Here is a 27,695-nt window from a genome sequence, read left to right on the forward strand (position 1 = left end):
GTATCCGGCAACGCGGCATGATTTTCTTTTATTGACGCAACACGGAAAACGGGCAAAAGCCCTGGTTGCGATATAGTTTGCCTTTTGTCTCATTTTTGTTTGACAATTGATTAGATTTCAAGTGCGGATATGGGTCGCAACAACAAATAATTAAACCTGTCAGCTTTTTGTGCTTGTTTTTTTGTTTGCTTTTCGGCTTTGCGGATGAGCTTTTTCTTTGTTACTATTTGTGTATTTTGTTGTTATGCCATTTAATCGCTAATTGAGCGTAACATTCGGCCTGTAGGAGAAAGGTCCAGCAGCGAACATTATTAGTTCTCACATACAAATTACACGAATGGTTGGAAAAGCGTAAGACCACACACATTTCTTGCACAGTGTAGACAGGTAAAAATAACCGTACTTGAAGAAAAATGTTTAATAAAATACAGTCGCAAGCTGATAAGATAACAGATTGGGGGATCTAGCAAGGTGAACACTAAATCGCCCTACAATGAGGGTTGGCATTCAATTTAGTAAATAAAAACATTAAATAGAACCTTGAGGGTCTAACCCAAACCAAAAATGTTCTTTTTAGTGATGTTCTTTGCCAATAACTGTGCATAGTTACCTCAGAATTTTTATCTGCAATGAGATGTGCCAGATCAAGATCTCTTACAAGGCATAAACGAGAGTATCTGATGGCGACACCAACATTGAAAATGAAGAAATAATACGAGTATCCATCTGTCTGTCTGGCCTCACTCAGACGCCCACGAACCGTCTGCGGCAGTCCATAAGCTTCAGTGTAGCGCACTCCAAAAAACAACAAATTAAAAGCTCCCACCGGGTCTCGAGAGCGAGTATCGTAAATAGTTACTTTTCTCCAACGCACTCAGTCGAACAACGCGATCCGGTAATGAACGTAACGAACGTAAGAACGCATTAGATCATAGTCGGTGACACTGCGACTGCCGCGGGCAGAACGAGACGGAGACATAGTGGAGAGTGTTAGCGCGCGAGTGGGACAGAAAGAGAGTGGAAAGGAAGTGGACTGACTCCCAGAACCCAAGGGATTTCTATATGTAAATACATGTGATTTTATAGACTATAAAGTGCACAAACAGAGGAAAGCACTCATTATGCAGAATATGTGGATAATTTTCACGATTATTGGGCTGGTGGTGCTGGGTCTAGTGATTCTGCTAATTATGGCAGCGCGTTATCAGCGGGACTATTGGCACTATCTGAACATTCCGCACGAGAGGCCGAAAAAGCTATGGCCCATCGTTAGGCAAATAGTGACACAGAGTCTCAGTACCGAGGCGATGAAGACGGCTCATTACTCGGCACTCTACTCTAAATTCAAGGGCAGCGGACCGTTCTGCGGCTTCTACGCTCTGCTGCAGCCGCGGGCTCTGATCCTAGATCGCGAACTGATCAGGCAAATAATGATCAAGGACTTCTGGAACTTCAATGATCGCGGGCTGTACTGTAATCAGAAAACGGACCCGCTTTCGGGGGACCTGTTCGCCATGCGCGGTCAGAGTTGGAAGGAGATGCGCCAGAAGCTGGACCCCAGTCTGGAGAGCGATCGCATGTCCTGGCTGTTTGGCAGTCTCTACGAGGAGGCGGAACAGCTTCTGCTTACCGTCACCTCTACGCTGATGAAGCAGCCGCATTCCACGCTCCACATACAGAAACTGATGCGGCGATATGTGCTGTCGGCTCTGGCCAAGTGCGTCTTTGGCCTGGATGCCCAGCAGCGGCTGAAGTACTCCCTGGAGGACTTTGAGAAAATGACTGAGATGGCCGTGAGCAGTCACAAGCACGGCTATTTGATGAATCTGATGATGATCAGGTTTCCTAACTTCTGCCGCGTTCTGCGAATGCGCCGGACCCCCAAGCAGGCGGAGACCTACTTCCTCACTTTACTCTCGGACATCGTGGGGCAACGCGAGGCGTCCGGCGTGCGGCACCAGGATTACCTGCAGCTGCTGGTGGAGATCAAGGCACTGGAGCTAATCACCCATCAATACCAGGCGGACAAGGAGCTGAACACCCATCTGCAGAACGAGCTGGCGGCCCATGCCGTCGTCTTTCTGAAGGCGGGCTACGAGCAAACGGCAAACACCTTGTCCTATATCCTGTACGAGCTAGCAATCCACACAGACGTGCAGGCCACGGTGCGGGAGGAGATCAAGAAGGCCATGGAGCGCCACGACAACAACCTGAACTATGAGTGCGTCCAATCTTTGGCATATCTGGGTCAGGTCATCAACGAGACTCTCAGGGTACATCCCATCACGCCCTATATACTTCGCCGCACCCTCACCGACTACCAGGTGCCCGATCATCCCACGTATATGCTGGTCAAGGAGCTATTCCTGATCATCCCCACACATGCCATACACCACGATCCCGATATCTATCCAGAGCCCGAGGAATTCAAGCCGGATCGATGGGGGGGCCCAAGAGACTCGCTGCAAGAGCAGGGCACCTGGTTCGGCTTTGGGGTGGGCGCCCGCAGCTGCATAGGCATACAGTTTGCCCAGCTGCAACTGCGCCTGGCTCTGGCCTTGCTCCTTATGGAGTACGAATTTACACTAAACTCGAGGAAGCCGCTGGTTAGCCTGGATGATGGCATTGCGCTACAGCTGACACCCTTGGGGGTCATCGAGCCCGGCACCGAGGAGAGGGCTGTCTGAGGGATTTAGGGATCTACTTAGAAAGTACGGATACAGAATTTAAACCATGAACAAAGTATAGAAAGCAATTTAAAACTATTTACTAACGAAACTATCAAATATGTAGGTATAATATGGAGAACAGGAGGTCCTGAGAGACAGAACCTTACACAAATGGCATTCTTACTTAATATACTCGTACATTGTTTTAGTTATTCATTTATTTATTTTCGAAAGAGCAAATACTTTGCCATTAAATAACTTTGCCGTCTTACAATAGAAGTATACTTGATCTTTTAAAATATTTGTCCATTTGATTCGTAGTTACTCGCAAGTAGTATTGTTAGTTAAATATCGTTTGTTGCATTGTCGTTTGCTGATATGGTTGGTTGGTGGCTTGGGCCTGTGCAGAATTGAGCTTATTAGCGTAGATTAAAGACATTGTTTAAAAATAGCTGGCTGCTTTCGTTGGTTAATCGAAATTAGAGTTATAGTCTAGAATCGTTTTACTTGTTAGCACTAAAGTAAAATTTAATAATAAATAAAACATATTTCAAAGTACACGAAAATAAAGCCTAATTATAATTCTAAGTTAAGTTTCATTTCTTTTTCTTCAAGTTTCGTTATGGAATGTGTTTTACTTTGCCACTTCTACGGTTTGTCCGGGCCACTCTACGAAAAATGCTAATTAGAACCTTATTAACTAACGGTTTGTTCGACAATTTGGCCGCTAATACGAAATGGCTTTACTCCGGGGACTGGCGGCTGTGGAGAGCCATTGAGAGGAGCGAGCTCCTGGCGGTCTCGCCGCGATTGGGCAGCTTGCTGCGCAGCATCTGCTCGTGGACGTAGAGGAGCAGGCCCACATCCCGGTGCCCGGCCTGCCAGGCAATCTTGAAGGCCGTGCTGCCATCCTGTGGAAAAGTGTATATTTAGAACAAATTGTTTGGAATCACTAGGGATCGTATACGTACCACATCTTGTATCAGCGAGTCGCATTCTGGACTGGACAGCAAGTGCTTGACCACGTCCACACGACCGTGCTCGGCAGCGCACATTAGAGCCGTGCTGCCATCCTCGTCCTGGATATTGATATCTGCTCCGGCTTCCAGCAGCATGGCGACCATGTCGCCATTACCATGCGACACAGCGAGCATCAGCGCGGTCTGGCAGTGCTGTTGGGGAACCAGAGGGCGGAGGGGTTCGGTTAGTAGGGGAACAACGATCAGATGTCTGGATCTGTGGTCTCTGGGGTTGTGCGGCCCCTTACCTACCTTCTTGGCGCGTATGTTGACATCGGCCATCTTGAACAGTCGCTCCACGACTGTCCGATGGGACGGTTGCTTTAGCTTGGCCAACGATACGAGCATCACACACGTGTATCCGGCGTTATTCGTTTGGTTTACGTTGCAAACCTTCGAATCCAGCAGAATGGATACCACGTCGAAGTTGCCGTGCGAGACCGCATAATGCATGGCTGTGTTGCCCTAAAACATAGACAGGATTCTTGTATCCGACTGTTTAGTTCAGGAAATGGCACAGAACTTACATTGTTGTCGGACAGGTTAACGCAATACTCCAGCAAGGGCACCGACAGTGACTCAAAGAAGTCCAAGTGGTCCTCCACCTCATGGGGATCGGCCTTTCCAGTGCTGGAGTTGCGGAACCAATGCTCCTGAATGGTCGTCTTGGCTGACTTGAGGCTCTGCGAGGAGATGGGCTTGGCCCCCAGCCTCTTCAGCAGCGAATCATTGATGACTTTGAGGGCATCCACCAGGCTCTTGGGTATATCGGTTCTGCAAACGGTTTACTGCGATTATCCCAATCGAAATGAGGCTTATCTAACTTACTTCTTTCGGGGCTCGGACTCTGCCTGGGCCAGCTGATGGAGCTGCGCCTTCGTGGCCGGTCGCTCGATGACAGTCACCTGGGACTCCTCGCTTTGACTAGATTTTAGCGGCGTGCTGGACTTCTTGCGTGCTCCCTGAGCAATCTGCACATCCAAGGGCGGGCTGGAATCACAGGAAGTGCTCATGGCTTGCTCCTGCTCCTGCTCCTGGCCCTGCTCCGGCGAGACCGACTTGTTTGTGTCCGATGTGGTGGCCGAGGATGTCATCAGTGGTGCGGGGGAGACATCGCGGGACCAGCTTATACTGACGCGCTTCTCCTCGCGCACAATCAGCTCATCGTCACCCACCTGGCTGAAGTCTAATAAAGGGCTCTGCTTGCTGGACGGCTGTCTGATAAAACTTTGTGACTCCCCGGACGAATCTGGTGAATGGAAGCTCGACATAGTCGGTGGCTTCTCCTGTAGTGAGCTGCAATACAGAATTGTGTTATTGAGAAGACGAGAGTCAAAGCCAGAAAGACCCACGTTAGCACCAGGGCCGAGCACCCGCTGACCAGCAGCGGGTAGCACGTGAAGCTGCTCAGGCTGGAGAACATTGGCAAAACCATTCGGAAAACTCAAAATCCAAACAAAAACCAAAATAAGCGACAAAAGAAGCGAGGCCACGAATGTGCCAAAGCGAAAACTAAAGCCTGACTGAAGGTCATCCTACTGAGATTTTCCCATTTCGGGGAAGCCCACAATGCGCAGGTCCATTTTTTGTTTACATTTTCCTCCATCTCTCACAGAGCGTTGCGACATCATTGAGTTGTGTCTTGGCTAAAAGCTCGCAGCGAGACAAGCTTTTCTAAGAATGCTTTTACAGTGGGACTGAGAGCAGAGCCCCAGCAGGAAGAAGAACAACTCACCTCAGTCGCGTTTTCCGCTCCACCTGTGGACTGGGCGTCTGTGAGGACGTGGCCAGAGTGTAGGTATTCTGCCGCTTGAGCTCCCGCCGCACCGGACTGGGACTAGTAATGTGTTTGGGCCGCGGTATGCGCGAGTCCGCCGAAGTGGAGCGACGTACTGTTCCCGGCTTGGTCGGTGCGGGAGTGGTGGCTGGGCTGACCTTCGAGAAGCCCTTGGCCAGGTCCTGGATGGCCTCCTTGCAGGAATCACAGTAGTTGGCCGCACAGGCAATCGAGATGTGGGGCTTCACAATTTCGCCGCAGCCCACATCCCGTTTGCGAATTTCATCCGTGTTGCAGGCGGAGTGGGTGGTGGCGGGTACCTTGATCTGCTCCCGCTCCTGCTCCGTATTGCAGGCTGTGTGGCGTGTCCGTGGGCGTGGCACCGACTCGGCCACCTGTTCCGTCTTTGTATCGCTCCTCGAGAGGCGCTGCAGGCCGTCGGTGTCCGTTTGGCGAGTGCTCTGCTCTGCCCCACACTGCACCAACGCGTGCTGCTGCTGCGGCGTCACCTGAGCTCCGGTTGAACGGACCGTAGTGATCGCCGTCTGACTACCAGCACTGTGTACCATGGTAACTGGCGTCTGACAGCCCACTGCCTTCCGGATGAGGGTAAGCGATTCGGTCCCTCCGAGGCTGAAGGTGTTGCTGCGTCCCGGCATCTGTGGCGGTGGCTTTGGTTTCTCCGGGGGTACTTCCGGACCGCAGCCAACTGATCGCTTGCTGATGGCACACTTCTCGCAGAGCTCTTCGTCGATGCGGTGCTCGGAGCTGCCCACAGTGCGCACATCCGGCTTGCAGCTGGTGAAGTTCTCCCTCGTCGCGGGCTTGGCACTGACTCCCACATTGTACTTGAGCTTCGGTCGCTCCGCCACCGTCTGCATCCCCGAGTCACGCTGCTCCCGCTTCGGCACGTACATCTGTGTGCCCACTGTGATGAGCTTCTTTAGCTGCTTCTGCTGGTGGCTGCTCAGGGCCACATCGATCTTCTCCTCCAGTTCCGCTTGGGAGTAAATGGCCGCCGCCTCTTGGGTGGCCACATGACGGATGCTCAACGTAGAGCCAACGGCCACGTCCCGGGTGGCTGTCACCCGAGTGGCCGCCTGGGTGGACACATCGCGTCGAATGATGCTTGGCGAAGTCGAGGCCGAAGTCGAACTGCTGCGCATGCGCGACCCCAGGCTCTCCAGCGAGACGGGACTGATGCGCTGTGGCGTGAACTGCACGGGTGAGGCGTTCTTCAGACCCGGACTCGGTGGCGAGGGAGTCTGGCGCTGTCCACGCACCAGCTCCTCGTTCTTCCGGAGCAGACGCTGCTTCTCCGAGCGCAGTGAATTGAGTTCCGACTAAAAAAGGGGGTCGGGGATATGAGCTCAGGAGTATCGGAATGAAAAGCTAGCTACGCACCTCCATGTCGGGTATGACCTTGACCTGCTCCTCCAGATCCTTCAGACGCTTCAGGCTCAAGGCCATCTGCTCGCGAATCTGGAACAGAGCCTGGGCATCCGCCGTCGTCTGACCCGCTTCCGAATTCACCGGCGACTGCATGGAGCTGCTCATGGTTCCGGTTCCGGTTCCGATCCCATTCTCCTTCTCCCCCTCCTTGGAGGTGGACAGGAGGTGATGGCGACGTGGCGGGGGCGGCGGTGCACTTCCTGCGACCTTCGGCGATTCCAGTTGTTCCACCGGCGACTTGGCATTGGCCGCCACCGTGGCCTGCACATAGCTCTCATACTGCACCTCCGCGGGGCTGGGCCGCTGCTGCAGAGGGAGCGTGTTGGAGCGCAGGAAGAGGTGCGGAGTGCTCGTCGGTGATCGGTTGCCCGCTATGCAGGAGTCTGTGGAGTGCAAGAAATCGACGTTAAATAGTAGTTGATACTGGCTTAAAGCTCTGCTGATTACTTGGTCTGCCATTTAACCTGGTTAACACGATTTTGATTTGCAAACTTGCCATGAGCGCTGGCCGTTAGCGACTGGCCGAAAAAACGCCCACGGCTCGGCGAAGTAGTAATGCAAAATGCTCATGCTGATAAAATACATTTTGCTCCTCAAATCTAATTTTAATAATTGTGCCAAAGTTCGCATAATTTTCACAGGCAGCACAGCAAAGCAAAGACAATGAACAAAAGCCCCACATTTGTATGGGTCTGGTGTTGGGCGAGAGAGCAAACGAATGGGCAGTGATAAGCAAAGCGAGGCAGGCATTATTCAATATTAGTTTTAATACCCGTTACTCTACTTCAGGTAGAAGGGTATACTGTTTTCAGTCAGGCTCCATACCTGGATCTACCAAGAGCTTAAAAGCTAGACTTAGGTGCTTCCGAAAATGCTCAATTTTGTAAAAGAACTACCATCAATATTTAAGTGATTTTAGGAGGTACGCATAGAAGTAGAAGAGGGTATGTTTAAGTCGTAATGATGATAGACTATCTATTTAATTGCTGCTACCTTAACCGAGTATTTGCACAAGAGACAAGTTTATATAGTTTTACTCGTCGGGGCTGAATATTTCTACGAGAAATCTACATCTTAAATACCTAAACATATTTTGGTTCCCGCATTTTCCCAATATCGTTCATACGCACTGTGCCCCCTGCCGCCACCCGGCGCTGCAACAACAAGTTGTTACTCATCTCGGGCTGTCAGCCTTGCCAAGTATTTCCCGTGGCTCTGCCCCTCTGGTCGTGTTGTGTTTTTTCGCCCACTTTGTTGCTATTACTTAATTTATTTTTATGCTGGCGGCTGTGCAGTGAACTTTCAGGCTAAGAGAGTTCTATTTTCTGTGCTCGGTGCCAAATTGGCTGAACGACTTTGGTCAAGGCGAATTGGGGTGGGAGCCGGAGGGGCTGACGCTTGGTAGCATTGACCGGGGACATAATTAATCAGTTTTTATGGCCCAGCAAATTGGCCTAAATGGAGTCAGAAATGGGCAGATCTTTCCGCTAATGAACCTACAGTCGCTCCACCAGCTCTTGCCCGAACTGGTCTTTGGTTCCGTCTTGTGTTTGGGGCTCCTCTGGGCCTGCCGCCGACGTCTCCGTGGCAGGGCATCATCGGCTGTGGCATACATTTGATTGATTTGCGATTTTTCAGTTCAGTTTGTTGGCACACCATGTGGCATATGGGCCAAGGCAGCACACATTGCACTTGCTCTGGCTGTCCGCACAATTTTGTTAATTAGTCTGTGTTTTTGTGTTATTTTTAATCTCTGGTGGCGTTAATTAAAGCGTTGTGTTAGAGATAATATTGTATTATTTGATTTGCCATATATCGGGGCGAGCGTGGACAGATCAAAGCGAAAAGCTCATCACATGCTATCTGTGCTGTGCGGTGTACTGTGGGTACAGTGGCGGCCACAGAAACAGGCGCGGTGCTTTCAGCCACACTCACTCTGCACTAGTTCGTGTTTGATTTTCCTTAGAATCGCTAGCATATTATTGAAAACAGGGTACACCATTTAATTTATGTATTAGCTAATGTGATTTATGCTTTTCGGATTGATTTATTTCATTATCTTCTTTTCGCTTCGTTTTCGCTGCTTTCGAATTTTAGTTACATTTTTTCAGGTATTTCGTATAATTTTTAACTGCCTTTAAAACGTATTTTTATGGTTGAATCGTGATTTCTTGCATTTCAAATATCGTGCTTGATTACGCGGCTAGACAGACACACATTTCTTATGCTATTCGTTCGAAAGTCGTCGACCAACTGCTGTCAGATTTTTTCGCTCATTCGACCATCGGCAAACAAGAGCGACACAAAAGCATTTAGCAGCAGAGATTTCAGTGTCATTATTTAACACAACTCTTGTGAAAAACTAATGTTACGTCCGTACTAACAACAATATTAAATGGAAACCAATTGGACGGGAGAGCACGAGAGCGCAGAGATAGCCCGGCGATAAGGTTCGCGCTCAGCAAATACAAATTAAATAATCAAAATAAAAGGCTGAAAGGGAGAAAAGCGAGAAAACATATTCCCCCCGTTTCGTTTTTTGTTGTTTTTTGTGGCTGATAAGCTAAATGCACAATTACCAGCACAAGCTGATAATTTTTATGGTAGTGACGTGTGGTAATACATAACTAATAGTTCGAAAGTGTACCGAATCATTGAATACCCTTTGCTGTGGCATATACCATCAGGTTGGATCACCATAGCAGTTCTACGCCAGATAAATATTTATTTGCTGATCATTATTACCTATTCATTGTTTGCATTACAGGCATCTGAGCAAAATCATTATACTCTTTGCTAGGGTATTAAAATGGACGCAGAGTGTGTTTGTTTTCGTTTTTCATAGGCAAATATTATTGATTTTTGATTGTCGGTTTGCATATCAATTTGCATTCAGTGTTTGCCTGGCTTTGATGCCAATGTGGTCTCTGAGTCAAGGCCATGAAGATCTATGGGCTATTGATTCATGAATAATGTGGAATAAATCATCATCAAACACATACTCGTGTGTGTGTGTGTATGGCATATGGTTTCTATTGGTATTCAATGGGGAATATTTCATATCTTATCTGTTTGCAATTAATTATGGCGAATTTTAAATCTGATTGTTTTTCAAACCCTAACCAATTGTATTCCCTATAAATAGCCAGCATATAGGTATATGTATACTAATTATGATTCTAGACAGTATTTATCTAATGATAAATGTGTTTGGTGCTTAGTTTGGGGTTGGGAATGGGCTGGGTCCCGCAGTTCCGAAATGCCGCTTTACACGCACGTTTTTTCAGCTGTTGGAAATGTTTTGTGGCAAACATTTTGGCCATGTTTATTTCAATTTGAAAGCCATTTATTAAAGGCACATACTCCGGCAATTACCAAGGCTCTCTGGCCATTTGGCCATTAATCAATGACAACTCTTTGGTCCAGGTCCAGGTCCTCGTATTCGTACTCGAACTACAACAGCGAAAAAATAACTAAAACGCGACAATTTGATTTGTTTATTTGCATTGATTTTTTTGCACACTCTATCGAAAATTTATGGCATGCAAAAATACAAGAAAAACGAGACGGAGCGACATTTGCATGCAAATTGAGCGCCAAATGCGCATTTCAAATTGATTTAAGATACGAACGCCTCAAAAATTGCCTTGAAGTTGTTGCCCCACGTTGCCGCACGTTGCAAGAGCCCAGGCCAATTGAGTCTCAAATGCCAAAGATGAAAACCGACTGTTACTGTTACTGTATCTGTATCTGCATTTGCATCTGAATCTGCATCTATGTCTGTGTAGCTAAAGCTGAAACTGTATTTTGTGCAACACATTTCTGATTTCAGAGTTTCGGTCAGATCTTGTTTATGGAGTCCTCGGAAATTGAAATATTCTTTGATCTAACACAGCTGCGGAGCTGAAAACTGGATGGACAATGGGATCAAATTGTTAAAATCGCTGGCATTATGGTGAACAAAATTGGCATACTTATATAGATATTTTGTAGGATAGATCTTTAAGATTATAAAGAAAAAACTACGAGTAGGGAAATCTTTCATCATCTTTCCATTCAAATAAGTTCCTGGCTTTCACTTTTCATTCCACTGTACAGTCTTTCCCCTCTTTCCCCCCTCCCAACAGTTGTGCGAAATTGTTCACACTTTCGTGCGTGGAAATGTCACATGTGCCGCAGCAGAGCAGCGCTAATTGCCAAGAAAAGAAAGCAAAAGTATCTGCCAGGGCGGCAGTACGTGTATCTGCACCATGTTCTATGAATCACCATCGTCATCGTCAGCAGAGCGGGAAGCTGATAAATTGAGTTCTTTCTGGGGAGCTATTTTCGGGGACATCTTCGTCGCCCACTCACCTGCCACATCAAAGTACCGGTCCCACGTGCTGTTTCCCAGGCGCCGATCGCGGGCCTCCGTCTGGCCATAGCCGTTGCGCGGACTCAGGTTCAACATCAACTTATTGTTGTTTCTGTCCATGGAAAGAGAGCCTCCCGCATAGGGGGCACCCGCCTTGCGCCGCTTGACCGATGTCCGTTCGAGAGTGCGCTCGAAATCGCTGCAGACCTCGTCCAGGGCGTCGTGGAGGAAGGCCCGCGTCTCCGGCGGACTGATGGCCGGCCGACCGTAGCTCTGATGGCGCTGTTGATAGATCCCCGCATCACTCTCGACGCCGCCGCGCAAGGAGGAGCACGTGGAGGAGGCGGTGCCGAATGGCGACTCGGCTCTTGGCGGGATGCTGCCGTAAGTGAAGCGAGGCACAGACGATGATCGTGGCCGATAGCACGGCGTTGTGGTATAGGACTGCGACAGACCTGCTCCTCCGACTCCGCGTGGCGAATCTGGATCGCTTTCATGTGCGGCCTGCAAGCGGAACACGAAAGGTGACAAGTTAATTGAGTGTGAGGCTCGGCAAGATCAAAGCGGCATCTGGGGCCACCCAGGAGCCGGCACTCACCTCCGCCAGCCGGCCCTGGACACGTGACTCCGCCTGCCAGTCGCCGCCGAAGAGGCTCTCGAAGCCGAGCATGACCTCCATGGACTTCCGCGAGCGACGGCGATCCCTGCGCCGCTGCTCCTCCTCGCTGGGCTTGGCATGGGCCAGCGCCTCGCAGTAGCGCACAAAGTCCAGGTCGATGTGGTAGCCATAGGGGCAGCAGTTGCAGCTGCGGACCGAGCGGTTCATCCCCGACGACTCGGGACTGGAGATGGAGCTGTTGGTGCTGCCGCCAGCCACCTGACGAGCTGTGAGAGATGGAGAAACAAAGAGGGAGATGAGAATCAAAGTCATTCAAGATGTATCTAAATGTCACTATCAAGGTCAAGTCAGCAGCCGATTCTCGGTATTGGCGACCACATTCGAACAAAAGGTGTATCTGCGTCGCAGCCAGAGCCACACCTGCTCTTCGCCGCCAAACATGTTTCGGCTTTGGTAATCTGAGCGTCCACAAAGGCGCTCTTCTCGGAACGCAGTCGTCTCGGCTGTGTATCCGTAAGATAAATGCGTGCCTTGTTTATGTTTAATTGCGGCATATAATAACTAATTTGGTTAATTTAGATAAACCACTTTTGGCCAGCTGAATCACTTTGAATGGCATGTGCAGCCCGGAGCGCTTTCAGATACAATATACATTCGTACGAGTGTGTATCTGCTCTGGCATTGATTGAAACAATTTGCAATCAAGGAAAATAATAATTAAATAATGATTCAAGCATTTGATGATTGCATTTAGCACAAGTTGAAGGACAAATTACATAGTGGAAATAATTGTATCTTTAAATAAATGATTTTTTACTCGCTGAATGGATCGCCTCACCACTAAGTTTACTATGATATATTTATACATTTTTTTATCTACAAGGTCTTTCGCATTTATCCTCCCACTTTTCACTCACTTTCTTGGTCAACAACCGCCTCTGACTGAGGTTGGGGCTGCGGCCTCTTAGCCTCATACCAGAGCCACAAGACCCCACACCAGAACAGATTCCACAACATTTAAATGGTTACTTGGTTTTGCACTTAAAACATTTGAAATTCTTGCAGCTCAGCGGCTGACCTCCAATTCCAATTCCGATTCCGACCCACCAACGATAGCAAGTATCTAAGAGGCTAAGAAATATTTAAAAAATTCGTTCTACTCCCACCGCACGTCTACGCCCAACTGGGCGGTTAGGCGGTGTCCTATTCTCACTCTATTCATCATCATGCAGCAAATTAGACCCGATAAGATACGCGGCCATTTAGCATTGCTTATCAGGCCGGAGAGAGCGCCCCCAGTCCGCGGCTTTACGGCAGCGCCATCTCTTGGCGAACTACAAATAGTTCCGATCGAATCTCTCTGCCACTTTTCACTTTTCATTCACAAAAAGCAAACCAGACGATGGTGGGCGTTGGTCGTGGGCGTGGGCGTGTCTTGGGAAAGTGTTGGCGCTGCACCACACGACGTATACGTGTTGGACCACGTTAAGAGACCGCATATTGATGAGCTTCAGCAGCCGTAATTAGCAGGCGGCTACAGGGCCATGGCCAAAGCTGTTCACCAGCTTAATTATCACCGATAGAGCCACACATCCACCCACTCAACCACTCAATCAGTGCCGTGTTTTTGGCATTCAATGGGATTTTGGCTTTGGTGGGCGTGTCGAGAATGCAGTTTGCATCCATATTAAGAGCACGTAGCTTTGATGTGTAGTACTGATTTAGTACTGATTTGTTTAACACAAAGCTTAACTTTCACTTTGGCGTGTAATTGCAACTGCAAGTCTTTGAACTCAATCCGCAATCATTTCAAGTTAAATTTAAAGTTAACAACTTTATTTGCACACAATCTGTTATCCATGTAAGGGCGCCTACATAAATCGTATTCCGGCACCCGACTCACATAAAAATTAAGAAATTAGCCCAGCACTTGAATTACGATCATGCTCAGGCCGAGCACGTAGCCGATGTTGGGTCTCCACATGTCCCACGTCCCATGTCCGATGTCCCAGTCCCAGTCCCAGTCGCTGTCCCCGTTCCAATCATCATTATCATGATCGCTCTCAGGCGGATCGGTCTTCTGTAATGACTACATTTTCGCGTAGGCGTGCTACTGAATGATGCACGGATGCTGTCCGGCATACAAATGAACTCGATCGACTTGTGAATGAAATTCGTAAAAAGCCCACCAAAAACCAAAGACATATATCTTCGATATTGGAATACACTGCCAAAATTGATAAAAATTTATGTTTAGATAGTCTTCCATTAGCCGATAGCTGGGATGCCTGCTTCGAAATATGAGAAGATATTTGTTAGGTCTTCGATCTGTCCATTTATTATCCTGCCATAGTTGCATTCCAGAGAATTGAATGAATGAATTTTCATACCATAACAGGCATACCCTTCGGGTCAAAGGGTATAAGTACAAAAACACCGAAACCAAACTGGTTGTTCGACTGACATGTCTACAATTTGCTCGTATGGGGGCTGGGGCTGGGGCTGGGGCTGGGGCTGCTACACAGGTAGGCGGCAGTGGAAGTTGCAGTCGCACTGGCAGTGGCTGTGGCAGCTGCAACGGCTAATGAAGCTAACGGTGCTGGAGTTGCAGCAGCCACGCAAATTACCGTAAGGCGCAAAAATTTAATTATGCAAAACACGTGCAACGCTGTTCGATCTAATTGCATGCCCGAACCAAAAACACAACCAGATATATTGTAACATAAATGAATAATGGCTATATTCATGGCGACTAAATGAAAATCAAGTGTTTTCGAGTTTTGGGAGATACGCCTCCTCCCTCCTAGTATATGGATTATTCTAACAATTTGTTTGTAATTCAATATTTAACAATTTCGAACTTTATGAACTCAGTCCCCATTACTTCGGTTTATTTTCTCTTCAGACATTAGGGTTTCCTTTTTATTTTCTTTAGAATGCTCCCCAGATGCGTCGCGGGATATTCATTTCTTGACTTTTAATTACCCAATTAATGTTGGCCCTACCCTAGTCGAGTGCCTCCTGTGGCCATTGTAGCGGAAGTTTCTGGTTTTATTTTTTATGGTTCTTTGAACGTGTCATAAAGTTTCCCGTTGCTGATTTTAGAATCAGGGCTGGCACTTCGTGTGTGGCTAATGAGTGGATTTCGGCGGCCAGGTGACATTTACAATTCCCATTTTAATTGCCGCAATTAACGCCAGAGCCGAATGAGCGAATGGCACATGAGCTATCAACACGGGCCACGCCCACAGCCTGAGCTGTCACCTCACATCCGCCTGTCATAAATTGGCAAACGAGAAAGAGACCAAATTATTTGATATCGCGGTAAATATTTCAGTTTAAGCCCGAAACCAGTTTGGGTCTTGGCTTTGGGCTTAATTAAACGTCGCAGTCGGAGGATCGATCGGGTGGCGGAGCGTGGGTCTTGCCAAAAGTGATTTCCATTAGGGAGTCGAAAGATATTTTCTTAGCCGCGGGCGTGGGTCGAATCGCGTCTGGACGTTGGAAAAGTGCGTTGCGGCGCCCAGTCCGAGTGATGCAGTGACAAATTTGCCTTTTCGGCCAAGTTAAGTGTGTCTTTAACACTGTATCTGCAACGCAGACCACAATTGTGGGTGTTGGCCCGGCCTGGTCCGCACTGGCGGCTCTGTGCGGGCGTCACGTTGACCCACATCCGATGTGGCTGTTGTTGTTGCCTGTAGAATGCCAGTCATGTGGGGGTCTAAGACACGTTTCTAGCTTTAAAGCCGGGGCCCACGCCAGGTCTTAACTTACCATTTTCCTCAATGAAGGCGCGTTGACTTCGCAAAACCAGCGACCTGGAAAGACACAAATCGGACAAAAGAAATTCTTGTTAGGAAATTGGCAAATGGAAAAGCAAATAGTAATATCTAGAGCCAAGGAAAACGTAAACACATAGAGTTTATGGAGCTTAGGGCTAACCAAACAACCAGCGGCGAGTAAAGTCGCTTGCGAAACGCTAGAAAAACGCCCGGAAAGCGTTTCGCTTCGCCTCGAGTCCCAGGGCTTTGGCTGAGACAATTGTCATTTAAAAATAATTCAGTGCAGCACACACACGACACAGAATGCGGCAAAGGCACAGATACCACAGATACACGAGCAGATATAGACAAAAATACCCGAGTGGATGGATGGACAGGAGCCACACTTGCCGGAGGGAGGAAATTATAATAAAATATATCAAGCTGTCAGCGTTTTGAGTTCTTGTTGTCGCCCCCTTTGTTCGGTATTTTGAAACATCTTTGGAAATATGCGCGCGCCACAAAATCCACAATAATCTGTTTGCCATGCCATCGGAGGAGAGCAGGCGACGACTCCACGGTATGGCATCCCATATCCCAACCCCAGAACTCATTAGTGAACTTTGCTGCTCTTTCTTTCTCTTTCCGGGAAAATGTAACATGCGTGCTGCATTTTTCATTTTTCCACTTTGTTGGAAACGGAAACTGCAATTATTTATAATTTGTTTGGGTCCACAAGGAACGGGGCACGGGGAACGGCGAACGGGGAATGGGGATCCAATCCAAAAATCCTCATGCAATTAGCCAATCCCCCCAAAACAGGAGAATGGCAATGCTTTGCCTTTAATTTTCGTGTAATATTTAATTAATTACCTGTCATGTTTTGCTGATATAAAAATAATACTACTCGTACATAAAGAATATCGAATGGAAAGCCGTCTTGCAATTTGCTGCCATATTTTTGAGTCATTTTTCATGTTTCCATCTTTTGGGCGAATTGAAAATTTATGTAAAATGAAAATTTATGCGTCAACTGATTTATGCGGCTGGTATGTTGTTGCATGAATGGAAAAGGCCTGACATGGACACACTCCCCCCCAACTCCACATTCCATCCCCGTCCCCATCCCCATCCCAGTCCCAGTTGCCCTGGTGCATTCATGTGAAACGCGTTGCGGCATCGCGTATTTTTGGATTGCAGACCAAATTAATATGCGTGTTTATGATTATGATACACCCATCTTGTTGGGTTATTCCTATTCCTATTCCCCACCCTGCCTGGATCTGTTCGATGCTGCTGTCTAGCCACAATTTGTTGTGACTGTTCCTGGTTGAGCGTGGAGCGTTGTCATAATTATAAATTATGATAATTGGCTTCGGTTTTGTGGCAGACAAAGTTGTGGAGTTGGCTGCCAAATAATAAAAGTTCCATCTCCACTATAGATCCCCCCGACTGGCCGGAATGGCCTGAACACACATCAGTCTCATATTTTAGGAGTATTTCCTCGATCACACCCTCCACACCGCCATAAGCCAAGCCATAATCAGAGATCGCTACCGCGATTCCCCCCACACACGGCGTGTGAGTTGATCCCTTTTTTGGAGCTCTGATGATATCGATCTGGGCGGATCGGGCCGCATTATCATTACCTCCAGAAGCGCTTGACTGCTTCCTGCTCGGTGGGCGTCAGGTGTCTTATCTTTTCGGCAAACTCTGACTCATTGTACTGCGGCTGGCTGGAGAGAATCATATCGCCGGCATACGTAATGTGCTAGTGGCATTTATTGGATGGTTTTCTGGGCTGGCATTTAATTAGCATTTGGCTTCGCGTTTCGCCTTTAATGCACCTATTTTTAGCTAATGGAAATTCTATGCCGAAATTAATTAACTTTGAAGGCGACAGAACGATACGACGCGACACGACACACACTCGCTGCACTCTGGTTTAGTTCAGTTTTCCGCTGACTCAGAGCTGGACATTTTTAGTTGCCCGTACTTCGTTCAGATATACGTATTTTTCGTCTTTTTCTCAGCTGGTTTTCTGTGCGAGTTAGGCGCTCCGCGCTCGAAAATCGCCCGAATCGAACTGAATGCGCCGGGAGAAAAACTTCACGAGTGTTGCCGCCTGAACTTTATGCTCTGTAACGCCTGTCCCCCTGTCCCCCTGCCCACCAGTCCCCCTGTCCGCCTGTCCGTGTGTTTGTGTATCTTTGTTTTGTGTAGGTCTCTCGCTGCATGGGTGTGCGTTGCCGTATCTTTTGTGTTTGTTTTGGTTGTCGACCATAAAAGAGCGGCGCACTGGCAATCACAGAACCCCAGCGAACCGATACCCAAAAAGCACAATGCCAAGTGGATTTCAGCTGTTGCTAGACTCAGACTCGGACTGAGACTCAGATTTGGGCCCGGGGCCAAGCCAAGCCGAGCTATCGATACGATAATTAATAAATATAAGTAAGTGACTGCTTAGCAGCCAGCCCCGAAACCAGTTCGCGCGAGTATCGTAACAAACCCGATTCCACACATGCCCGATAAGCGAACCTATCTCTGTATCTCTGTGCGAGTATCCATCCGCTGTGTAGATACTTTTCGGTATTGGGGTGGGCTGTGGCTCAGCGTTCTGGCAGCGGAAGCATTTGCAATGATTGATGAAGTTCGAAAGGTGTCGCCTCAGTGTCGCCTGCTGCCTGCCTGCCTGCCTGTCCGCCTGCCTGGCTCCTGATCTGTTTGATCTTCTAGCGATGGCATCATTATTTTACACGGAAGCTGGCTGGGAAAATATAGTTGCCATAGCTGACAAACTGAGGAAGACATCTCTGTGACATGCCAGCCATTAGGCAGAAGTTTGAGGAGAGGATAATGGCCCAAGCTCGAAGACATCCAATGAATTCTATGGCCGAGTCGCGATTGCCGAAAGACCACTCAGTGGGCAGCCCAGGCCCTTGGATCGTCGAGGGAAAACTCATCAATAAAGCATTTATTGATGAATTGAGAGAAGCGTGGGCAAGACCCTCCGGCAAGTAGAAATCTATTGGGTGTGACGCATAAATAATTGCAGCAATTTATTTCGACATTTGAGCAATGAGCGAATCCACTAACGCTTAATTAAAAGCCGCGAAGACCACTGGCTTCAACCGCTGGCTAAAACAGAAAACTTGTTTATGAATTCGTGGATACGAGTATGAATGGCAGAAAAGAGTTCGCCAGAAACCGAAACCGGCTCACTTAACTAAAGTTAAGTTTTTGTTGAAAAGCCCCAAAACGAAGACGCCTCTGCCCCTGCGATTCGTGACAGATTTATAGAAATTCTCGGTCCACTCATAGAGCATGAAATTTTGTATACAATATTCATATTTCCATAGAAAACAGATGAACAGAGGAATTAACATAAATTACAAAATCAATGCCCAGAGGAAATACTAATTATGAAATAAAAATATCATTTCATGGACTGGCACTGGCACTCGGAGTTCAATAGACGACCGCCTGATAGGCAGGCAGGCGGCTTGACATCGATGCCTGCCCCGTAAGACGGCAATTGTGTAAATAATAATCAATTGATTATTGTTTTCAACGGAGTAAACATTTAATTAAGCTTACAATTTGAATAAACAATTTGATTATAGAATAGTAGTACTTACATATGTACAGATGTTCAGTTCTTGTGACGATGGGTTTTGAAATCAGACAGAACTTTCCTGACTCTCCATCTAATTTCTGCTTTACTCTTAACCCAATGGATTTGGCTCATCCACCCATTTCAGAACTCATCTCTTTAGCAGATATTGAGTGTCGGTAAATAGATCTAAGGTGTCGTACACCGACAGACTTGTATGACATGCAGTTTGACATGCGTTGTAATGACTCTCTCAAGTGCATGAATGTGTATGACTGGGCGACTATCTAATCGGCGGACCTGTCCGCGTGTGCGAGTAGGTCATATGTATTGGGTTTTTTCTGTTAAAAGAGTTGACGGGTAGACAACTGCATTTGAACATTGACAATGTTCGAGTCTGTGGGTGCTTTTTCTTGTGGTTTTTTTACGAGTACCGCCACCACTAAATGGGTGAACGAGAAGGTTCTTTGCCTGGTAATGGATTGGCTTATGTAGTCCTTCAGTCGCTCACTCTCCTCTCAGACTCTTTTTGTTGTCTTCGGAAAGCTCCACCACAAAAAGATATACCGTTCCAAGAGAATTATCTCTCTTCTAAATGCAGCATTTGTTTTCCCCTTGCCAGTTATTGGATATTTTCCCCATCAAGTTGATTGAGTTCTTTTTCCCGCAATGTTTTCCCCAGCTGTTTATAAACATAGCAAAAGTGCGAGACGCATGTATCCATCTTCAACGTATTGTATCTTGTTCCTCCTTCTAATTTTTGTTGGTGCTGTTTTTTTTTTGGGTCATTTCAATCAACACCTGTCAACAGGGACGCCGCATCTCGTGCGTTGGCGTTGACTCTGTCGATGACGTTGGGTCTAGACAAGAGGCTGCAAGTGGGGTAGAGAATCTCACACGGCTGTTGAAAATCAATTAAAAGAAATTGCTTGGCCAGAAGGCACTCGAAACGCTTCTCAGGCGAAGGCAATCGACACTTTCGCTCGGCGCAAGACGATAAAAATTCGATATTTTTTTGCATACCGATAAACGGTCTATGGCGGCCGTAATTTATGCGATTTGGCGCAGTTTATGACAGGCTAACAAATTTTGTTGCAACCGCCCCATGTGGTCGTGGTGCGGCAGCAACAGATACAAGATGCAAGCGCAAGATACAAAACGCCGCCAGGGGCAAGCCATCAAGGCCAGAGAAGGAGTCGGAGTCGGGCAGGGAGATAGAGCAGGACTGGGAGGTAGGGAAGGAGTGGCAGAGATATGTATAGCTAGAGATGAAGTCTTACGACTGCCGGAAGCCATGAGCCGCATAATCGAAAACAGAATTGCGGCGAACGCGTGCGCTGAGGCCTGACTCTGCAGCCGGCAGAAACGTCAAAGTTGTAAATTATGATATAGCATGTTATGGCCATGGATCGGGGCAGTGGACGGGGCTGTTTGCTGTCTGTAAATATAGTACTTGAGTTAATTGCAAGCGTTTGTAATCGTTAAGAGAAAAGGTGATCGCCTTTGACGATCGCATCTCCCCGGCCAACACCCACCCACGTCCCCACGACTCAGAGATTATGCCTCACACTGTCCACAGCAAATCTTAATGCAATTTCAATGTGAGGTTATCGCACGTATCTTGACTGTAAATCAGAGCCAAGTCGCGCTATTGCATCACTACGAAAATATTTCCACCGGACAGAGCTCGTTGAGCGGAGAGGATAGATACAATATAGACGACAAGTCAGTGACAGATTCACAGATTTCGCCTGACATTTGGCCGGCAATAGTGAGTGTTTTTCCCCCAGCCCCGACATCGGGGCGTATACGTCATTTGCATACGACAATCAACAGAACGACTCGAAAACGATGACGCTAACGATGCCACAGATAAATGAACCAGCCCCGCCTCTTAATTGGCCAAATACATTGTTATAAACGAGGTCATATGGCTGGCTATAATCCGATATCGGATGATTCGAGCTTATTAATCAACCTGGCTTTAAAGATGCCGAGCACTGATCGCACGGATTTCAGCATTATTCAGAGTCTGCTGATAAGAAATGTGCCATTTTTCAAACAAAATCAAAGCGAAGAGAAACCCATGAAATACAAAACGATTCCCACGAAGAGCATTCAAGTATCACCTATCGGTGGGTATGGCCTAAGGTTAGCTTTGCCACTCCTTCAATTAATATATAAAATATTAACGCTTTTCGCATTGATTTCCCCCTTCAGCGATGGGTTTGACTTCCACTTGAGTCTGGGCGTTTTGGGTTTCATAATTGAATTTCAATTTGAAATGTGTGCGGCGGTGAAAGTACGAGTTGGAGTACGAGTACATGGCTAGCTTCGTGGCTGCCACTTTATGGCCAAATCGTGAGCATATAGACAAAAGTTGAAAATAGCTTTCAGCCCGGTTCGAACTGCGCATTTGGCCGCTAGTTTGGCGAGCAGGTGGAGGAGTAACGATTCTACGAAAATTATGCAAATATTTGGAGGCCAAAACGGATCAACAACGCAACGCGAAATGGTGACAACACATTCCAAACGGCATCGTTAGAAGTTGCCTTTGTCGAATGTTTATGTGTCGTATGCAAACGAGGCTCAGCCTCCAGAGACGTCGAGACACTGTAATCCGATAGCCCCAAAAAAAAATAGCATAGAAGATGCCAGGGTGTGAAAACATCAACAAGAGTAGCCGTAATGCTGCTGACAGTCCCCCCTGGCTGTCCAAGGGATAGAAATTAATTTGCGACCACAAGCACAAGCACAGAGATCTGTGATCTCCAAGAGTCTCGAGTTACCGGCAGTCATTAGCCCACTTGACCGCCGCCACAATGGGAAACCACATCAACTCCATCCACAATGGAAATGAAGTAATTTCTATGTATTTTAACACTTGAAGTCCACTTGCCCTGGGGCCAAATGATTCGCACAAAGTTCAACCTTCGGAGGGGCCTGCTCCATTGGAGTGGCCACGTTTTGCTGTTGTACAAATTATTGTACACACAATTGGACAGAGACACATAATAGACACGGTCCCCGGCAGCGGAAGCTCTGCCGGGCATTCGCAAGGTTGGCGCTCAGCCGAGAGCCGATTTCATTCATCGCCGAAAATATGAAACGCACAAAAGGCCACTCGACACGGCTTGAATTACTTGCAAATTGCAGGCACGGCACACAGATCTCCGTGACGCTGGCTGCCTGCATAACGAGCTTTTGACTTACTTTTTAGTCAAAACAAAACGAGCGGTGAATAATTCGATACTGGGAGAGGAGAGTCGCCCCAAAGCAGCTGCCAGAAGATTCTTTGGCCAACCAATTTAGCAAAGTTTTCCCACCAGATATCAAAATTCAACAAGTGCGGGGCATCGAGCAAAACTCATGGCAATGTTTCTAAAGAAGAATCGCAAATGCTCTTCATCTTTAATTTAGATAAATTATTCCAAAATTTAATTAAAAACTACCATTCCTGTGGCTCTCAACTCAATCATGATGTCATGACAGTTCCACCTCCCAACCTGATGCGAGTAGAACCCTCTCCCAAGGAATACCCTCTCGAAAGAGTAGAGACTGCAACTGCATAAATCAAAAGGCTCAGAGCTCGGATTACCCAACGAAAAAGTGCAGACTCAAGACGCTTTCATTTCGAGTTCTTTTCTTTTCGTCTTAGTTTTGTATACCCTCACAGAGGATACAACGATTTTGAACAGATATATGTATGTAGACAAATGTGGGAGGAGTGCCAATTGCTGATACTATTTCGAACACAACTAGGACTCTAAGACTCTTCTGCTCTCATCAAACACAAAAAAGCTTCCTTGGAAACAATGGATCTTTGAGGGTATACAACTCTTCGACCCCTGCAGCTAGTGTTCCGTTTTTTTTTTCTTTCTTTTGAGCCCCTTTATGACGATGAAACCGGCTGGCATAATAACAGAGAAGACAGAACTTGGTCCCTGCACGACCTCAGACCAGAGACGGCGCAAATAACTTGCAGCGTGACTGGGATAAAATGCCAAGCCACACAGCTCGAAAAAAATGTTGAAAAAATACCCAAAAAGCTGGCGAGGCATCTTCTGCAAGACCCCAAGCCAGACTGTGTCGGGCGGCGAAATTCAAACAAATCGCTCAAACAATGCCACAAAAAATGAGAAACCAAAAACACAAAAAAAAAACCAACAGCACAATGAAAATGAGAAACCAATTCTCTTTCGCCAGCGACACGACTCGTGCAACTTTGTGGTCTAACAATTGGTGTTTGTTGGGGTATTAGAGAGCCTCAAAGCCCACAGCGAGCCCACAGATCGGATCAGATCAGATTTCGTTTAATTGATTGCAGGAGAACGTGTGCTTGTGCGTTGGGAACACTCGATTGGGTGGGCCATGGGAACGGGGCGGCCTAAAACGCCGGCAAAACACTAATAGAAACGCATCAAATATCAGCTACACTGCAAGCCAAAAGTTTTCGTACAAAGGTTGAGCTATACCTTGGCAGGCACACATGCGAGCACTTCTGGCCGGCAGTGTTTGGGCTGCATTCGACTTCAAAACGTTTTAACCATATTTCGCCGTGCTCGAATCTTTAGTTGTTTGTTTTTGCAGCTACTGTGTAGCCGCTGAATGGTGTTCATAACTTGGCTAATGAGTGCCACTAAAACAAAGCAAAAACTTGGCCAACTTGTTGCTGCTGTTGTTGCAGCAGCTGTTGTTGCCTCAAATTTGTTAGCATTAAGTCGGTGGCTTTTTTGTGTGTCTATTTACGTTTATTATTATGGCCTTTTTGCACTGTCGGACATTTATTGGCTGTCTTGTTGAGTGCGTGTTGTTTTTTTGAGCTCGCTTTTATTTGTTGGCTTATTTTATTAACCAAGTTCATGTGTCTGAGGGTCACCATAACGAGGCGTGGCCAATGGCTTATGAATGGACTTCAATGGACATCAAGCGGCTGCATTTCCCAACCACTTTAAGACTATTACGAACCGAAATCAATCGATCTTGGGCAATGCGCCGCTGCAACAGTGTAGCCCGGCTTATGGATAAAAGATACTTGGCCACTTAAGAGCATGCCTGGCATATCAGTCCGTCCGACACTCGAACACTTGCCGTATCTCAACGACAAATTGCCAAATGGCAAATACGAATGCCCCAAGCGGGAGTCGGAACAACCACAAGCCCGATTCCATGGATCTTGGCTTCAAAGCCGCCGCCGCTGTTGCCGCCGCACAATGGCCAGATAAATGGAAATTGTTGCTGCTGGACAATAAAAGTTTTCCCATTGTTTCCATTGGGCTCGGTGATCGATCTACGGATACAGCGATTATTGTATTATGCAGACCTAATGATGGCCTCAAAAGGTTTCATTAATCCATCAGCAAGGAATTTATGGATTTTCGATTTTGTAGAACTATTATCCAAAGCTTTGTTTTTTTATTGATTAGCTGTAAACAATTCGTACTTCACTGGTAATTATTTATGCATATCCAAGCATGTAGTTTAGGAATTTTCAAAGAATAGAAGATAAATCTGTGGACAAAGAAAGGTATTTTATTCCAGCTGCCTTCAAGACCATCTCTGATGAGATTGGAAGTATTCATTAAATACGCCTCGAGTTCAATGAATGAAAAAAGACAATCGAAAAGAGATTTCTGTGGGCAGATAGCCTGGGGGCCAACACGAGCAACTTTAACCCATGGTGACCCACCTGGACCTGGAATGGCACGCGAGTCAAATGCCCAGGCCCCATGGCATAGTTTGCGTGCTCTTGTCTTTGCCTGATTATTGGTCTTTGGGCGTCTGCTGAGCGGCTACTTTAAGCAAACATGCAACATTGGACCGCTGAAAAGTATCTCGGAGCTACTCGCCGCGGCTTATTAAAACGCAATCAGCAGAGTCACAGGAAGTCGCAGCCGGCACACAGATATGTACACACCCAGACAGACGGACGGACTGACGGACACACACTTCTTGTTTGCACAAGTCAGCGGTGGTTTTGACCATAAGTCGCAGTGAGGCCAAACCGCCTTCAAAACTATTCGCGGCATTTGTGTCAAACACGCGACCCAGTCTTCGACTTCGACGTGGACCTGGGACTACGACTGCATCTTTGTCTGGCGTCTGCAATCTTTGGTCCCCGGTCTTCGGTCTGCAGTCGTCTTCTCAGTGGCGGGGACCCGGTAAACAATTGACGACAGCCACTGTCCATGGCTGTTTGCACTGCCAGTTGCCTGTTGCCTGTTGCCTGTTTTAGGTTTGGCCAGTTTTCCTGACTCTTGCCAAATCGGCGAAATGCACCAAATTGGCAACTGGCTTAGAAAGTCGATGGGGAGGCTGCTACTGTTGCTGCCGCTGCTGCTGCTTTTGTCACAGCTCCTGCTTTGGCAGCAGCCTGAAAGAAAGTTCAGAGGCAGCAGCACTCTGAGGCACTCAGCAAAAGGGTGGCTAGACCTATTCCATGGAGCTCAAGAAGGAAAGGGACGATTTCATTGGAATTTTTGTTCTAGAAATCTTAACTCCCATAATTTTGTGTGTTTGTGTGTACTTACATGTTGCTTTATTTGTTGCTGTTGCGTCTGCCGTTGACGATTGTTGTTTCTACTGCCGCTGCCGCTGTCTCTGCCACTGTATCTCTGCCTCTGCTACCGTAATTGCTTTTGGATGCTGCAGTTCTTCCTCCTCTTCTTCCGGTCTTGCCGTTGCAGTTTAATTAACAGCTGCAGGGCGCAGGCCTTGCATGCGGCCCCAGCATCATTAGTCTTGTGATGGGCAAAACAAAGACTGCTCGACGTCTTCGTCACCTTCTAGCCAAAACACACAGCGCAAAAAACCAAAAGGGAAACCTTTTTTCGCTTTTTGATAGCTTGGGATTGCACTTTTTTCCAACTTGTTGTTGTCGTTAGGTTGTTGTTGTTGCTGACTGGAACGTTGCCAGTTGCATGTTAATTAAGCCCGCCTTGACTGCACTTGCCTCCGATTCTGTTGTTGGGGTTCATTGGCAATTGTGGCTTAATGCCTCATTTATGCTGAACGTGCAGGCTAACATTTGTTCAACGTCAAACTGATGAGCAGTTCAAACATCTATGGGATACATTAAAGACACGTTTCTATAATCCCTGTCCAGAGTTGTCATGACGCGTACAAGTATGCAAAAAGTGAGGGGGAATGGGTAGATTTGATATTGCCCGCTCACGAATGGTTATTCTTGGAATTTCTAGAGTTACAAAGCAGTTGGGGGCGATATATGAGAATGCTCTTCTCTGTGCATGAGAATTCTGCCTGTTGGAATATTTTGAGGAATTTCCAACTGATATGCATTCGAAATCCACAAATCCACCCAAAAGCGGTTTCCGCTGAGGCATTCCAAGGCCACCAGTACTAAGACCAAATTTAAAGCCTTCCCCAATAAGCCCACACAAGCCGCAAAGAACTCATAAACCAAATATCGCAACTGAGAATTTTGCGTTGGCGTTGCAGCCACGAAAACTTAAATTGGTCAAAAGCAAAGCCCCAACAAAATGTCTCTGCCTTTTGCCTGATTTTATTATTATGCTCTTTTTGAGCTTGGTTTATGGTTGGATACTCTTATAAAACACTCGAGCTACCCGACCCATGTGGGTTGAATTTTTAGTGCGAAATTGTTTCTTTTTAATGACTCCAAAGGCCGGTTCGCTCGAGAGTTCGAGACGCATTAAGGGGCATCTCTGGCTTATGACGAGTCATGGCAGGTGCATTAAAACTGACAAAGTGAATGAGTGCCTGACTGATGGGTTGACTGATGAAAGGCAGTTAGAATGTCTGTCTCTCTCTCTCTCTCTCTCTGGGACGTGGTGGAAAGGTTGATCATGTTTCTAATGCACTTTTAATGGATTTATTTTCTATGTTTTCTGTTTGTTTTTTCTTTAGTGACTCGCTTTAGCGTGGACTCGTTTTGGCTGATGCTCACGCACCTGTTTCACTGTTTTTGCGGCCCATTAGAGGCTCAATTACAAGCGACAAAACGTTTTTAATTAACAAAAAACACAAAAACCAGCGGCCATATAATTTGTTGCATTTTTCCCACAACACAACACACACACACACGCACGTTTGTTTACAGACGAATGCAACGGCAAAAACAGTAAGAGGAAATCGAAAGCCGCGCCACGATGTTGCAGGCAACACATACGAAGAGCAAATGCAGCACGAACAAGAGAAGTGGTGCCGCCGACTGATGCTGGGAGGAGATCTCTTTCTTTCGGAGTTGCTCTCACACTTACTGCACGCTCTCTCGCTCTCTCTCTCTCTCTCGCTCGCAGAACAGTTCTAATAACAACTACAACTTCTGTGGAACTGTCACGCGAGTGGTTCGTTTCCTGCGACGTGATGTTGTTGCTCGGTCGCCAAAGTTGCGACTGAGCGCCAGGTGCGACTCGGCCCGCTGCCGAGGCAACGGAAACCAAGGCAGCGA

General features: G+C 47.2%; 2 protein-coding genes across 9 annotated transcripts; one reads left to right on the forward strand and one right to left on the reverse strand.

Moving 5' to 3' along the window:
* Positions 1–3,227, forward strand: Cyp317a1 (Cytochrome P450 317a1). The gene has a single exon (XM_001361418.4). It carries the CDS (start codon positions 1,122–1,124, stop codon positions 2,685–2,687), a length of 1,566 nt encoding a protein of 521 aa, XP_001361455.2. The 5' UTR covers positions 1–1,121; the 3' UTR covers positions 2,688–3,227.
* On the reverse strand, positions 2,870–25,866 carry Kank (KN motif and ankyrin repeat domain-containing protein 2 kank). Of its 8 annotated transcripts, none has more exons than XM_033379040.1 (11): positions 25,795–25,866; positions 15,665–15,708; positions 11,870–12,156; positions 11,271–11,775; positions 6,870–7,300; positions 5,424–6,808; positions 4,517–4,984; positions 4,216–4,462; positions 3,941–4,153; positions 3,641–3,841; positions 2,870–3,580 (listed from the first exon to the last, which is right to left on the reverse strand). In XM_033379040.1, coding segments are annotated over exons 1-11 (3,951 nt in total). In that variant the 5' UTR covers positions 25,797–25,866; the 3' UTR covers positions 2,870–3,412. The 8 variants fall into 8 exon arrangements, with proteins under 8 accessions (XP_033234931.1, XP_002138725.3, XP_015040339.2 ...); XM_002138689.3 differs by lacking the exon at positions 25,795–25,866 and adding an exon at positions 19,290–19,306; XM_015184853.2 differs by lacking the exon at positions 25,795–25,866 and adding an exon at positions 17,301–17,766.
* Between the last annotated feature and the right edge of the window lie 1,829 nt (positions 25,867–27,695).

This window comes from Drosophila pseudoobscura, chromosome 3 (genome assembly GCF_009870125.1).
Source record: "Drosophila pseudoobscura strain MV-25-SWS-2005 chromosome 3, UCI_Dpse_MV25, whole genome shotgun sequence".
Taxonomy (NCBI): Eukaryota; Metazoa; Arthropoda; class Insecta; order Diptera; family Drosophilidae; genus Drosophila; species Drosophila pseudoobscura.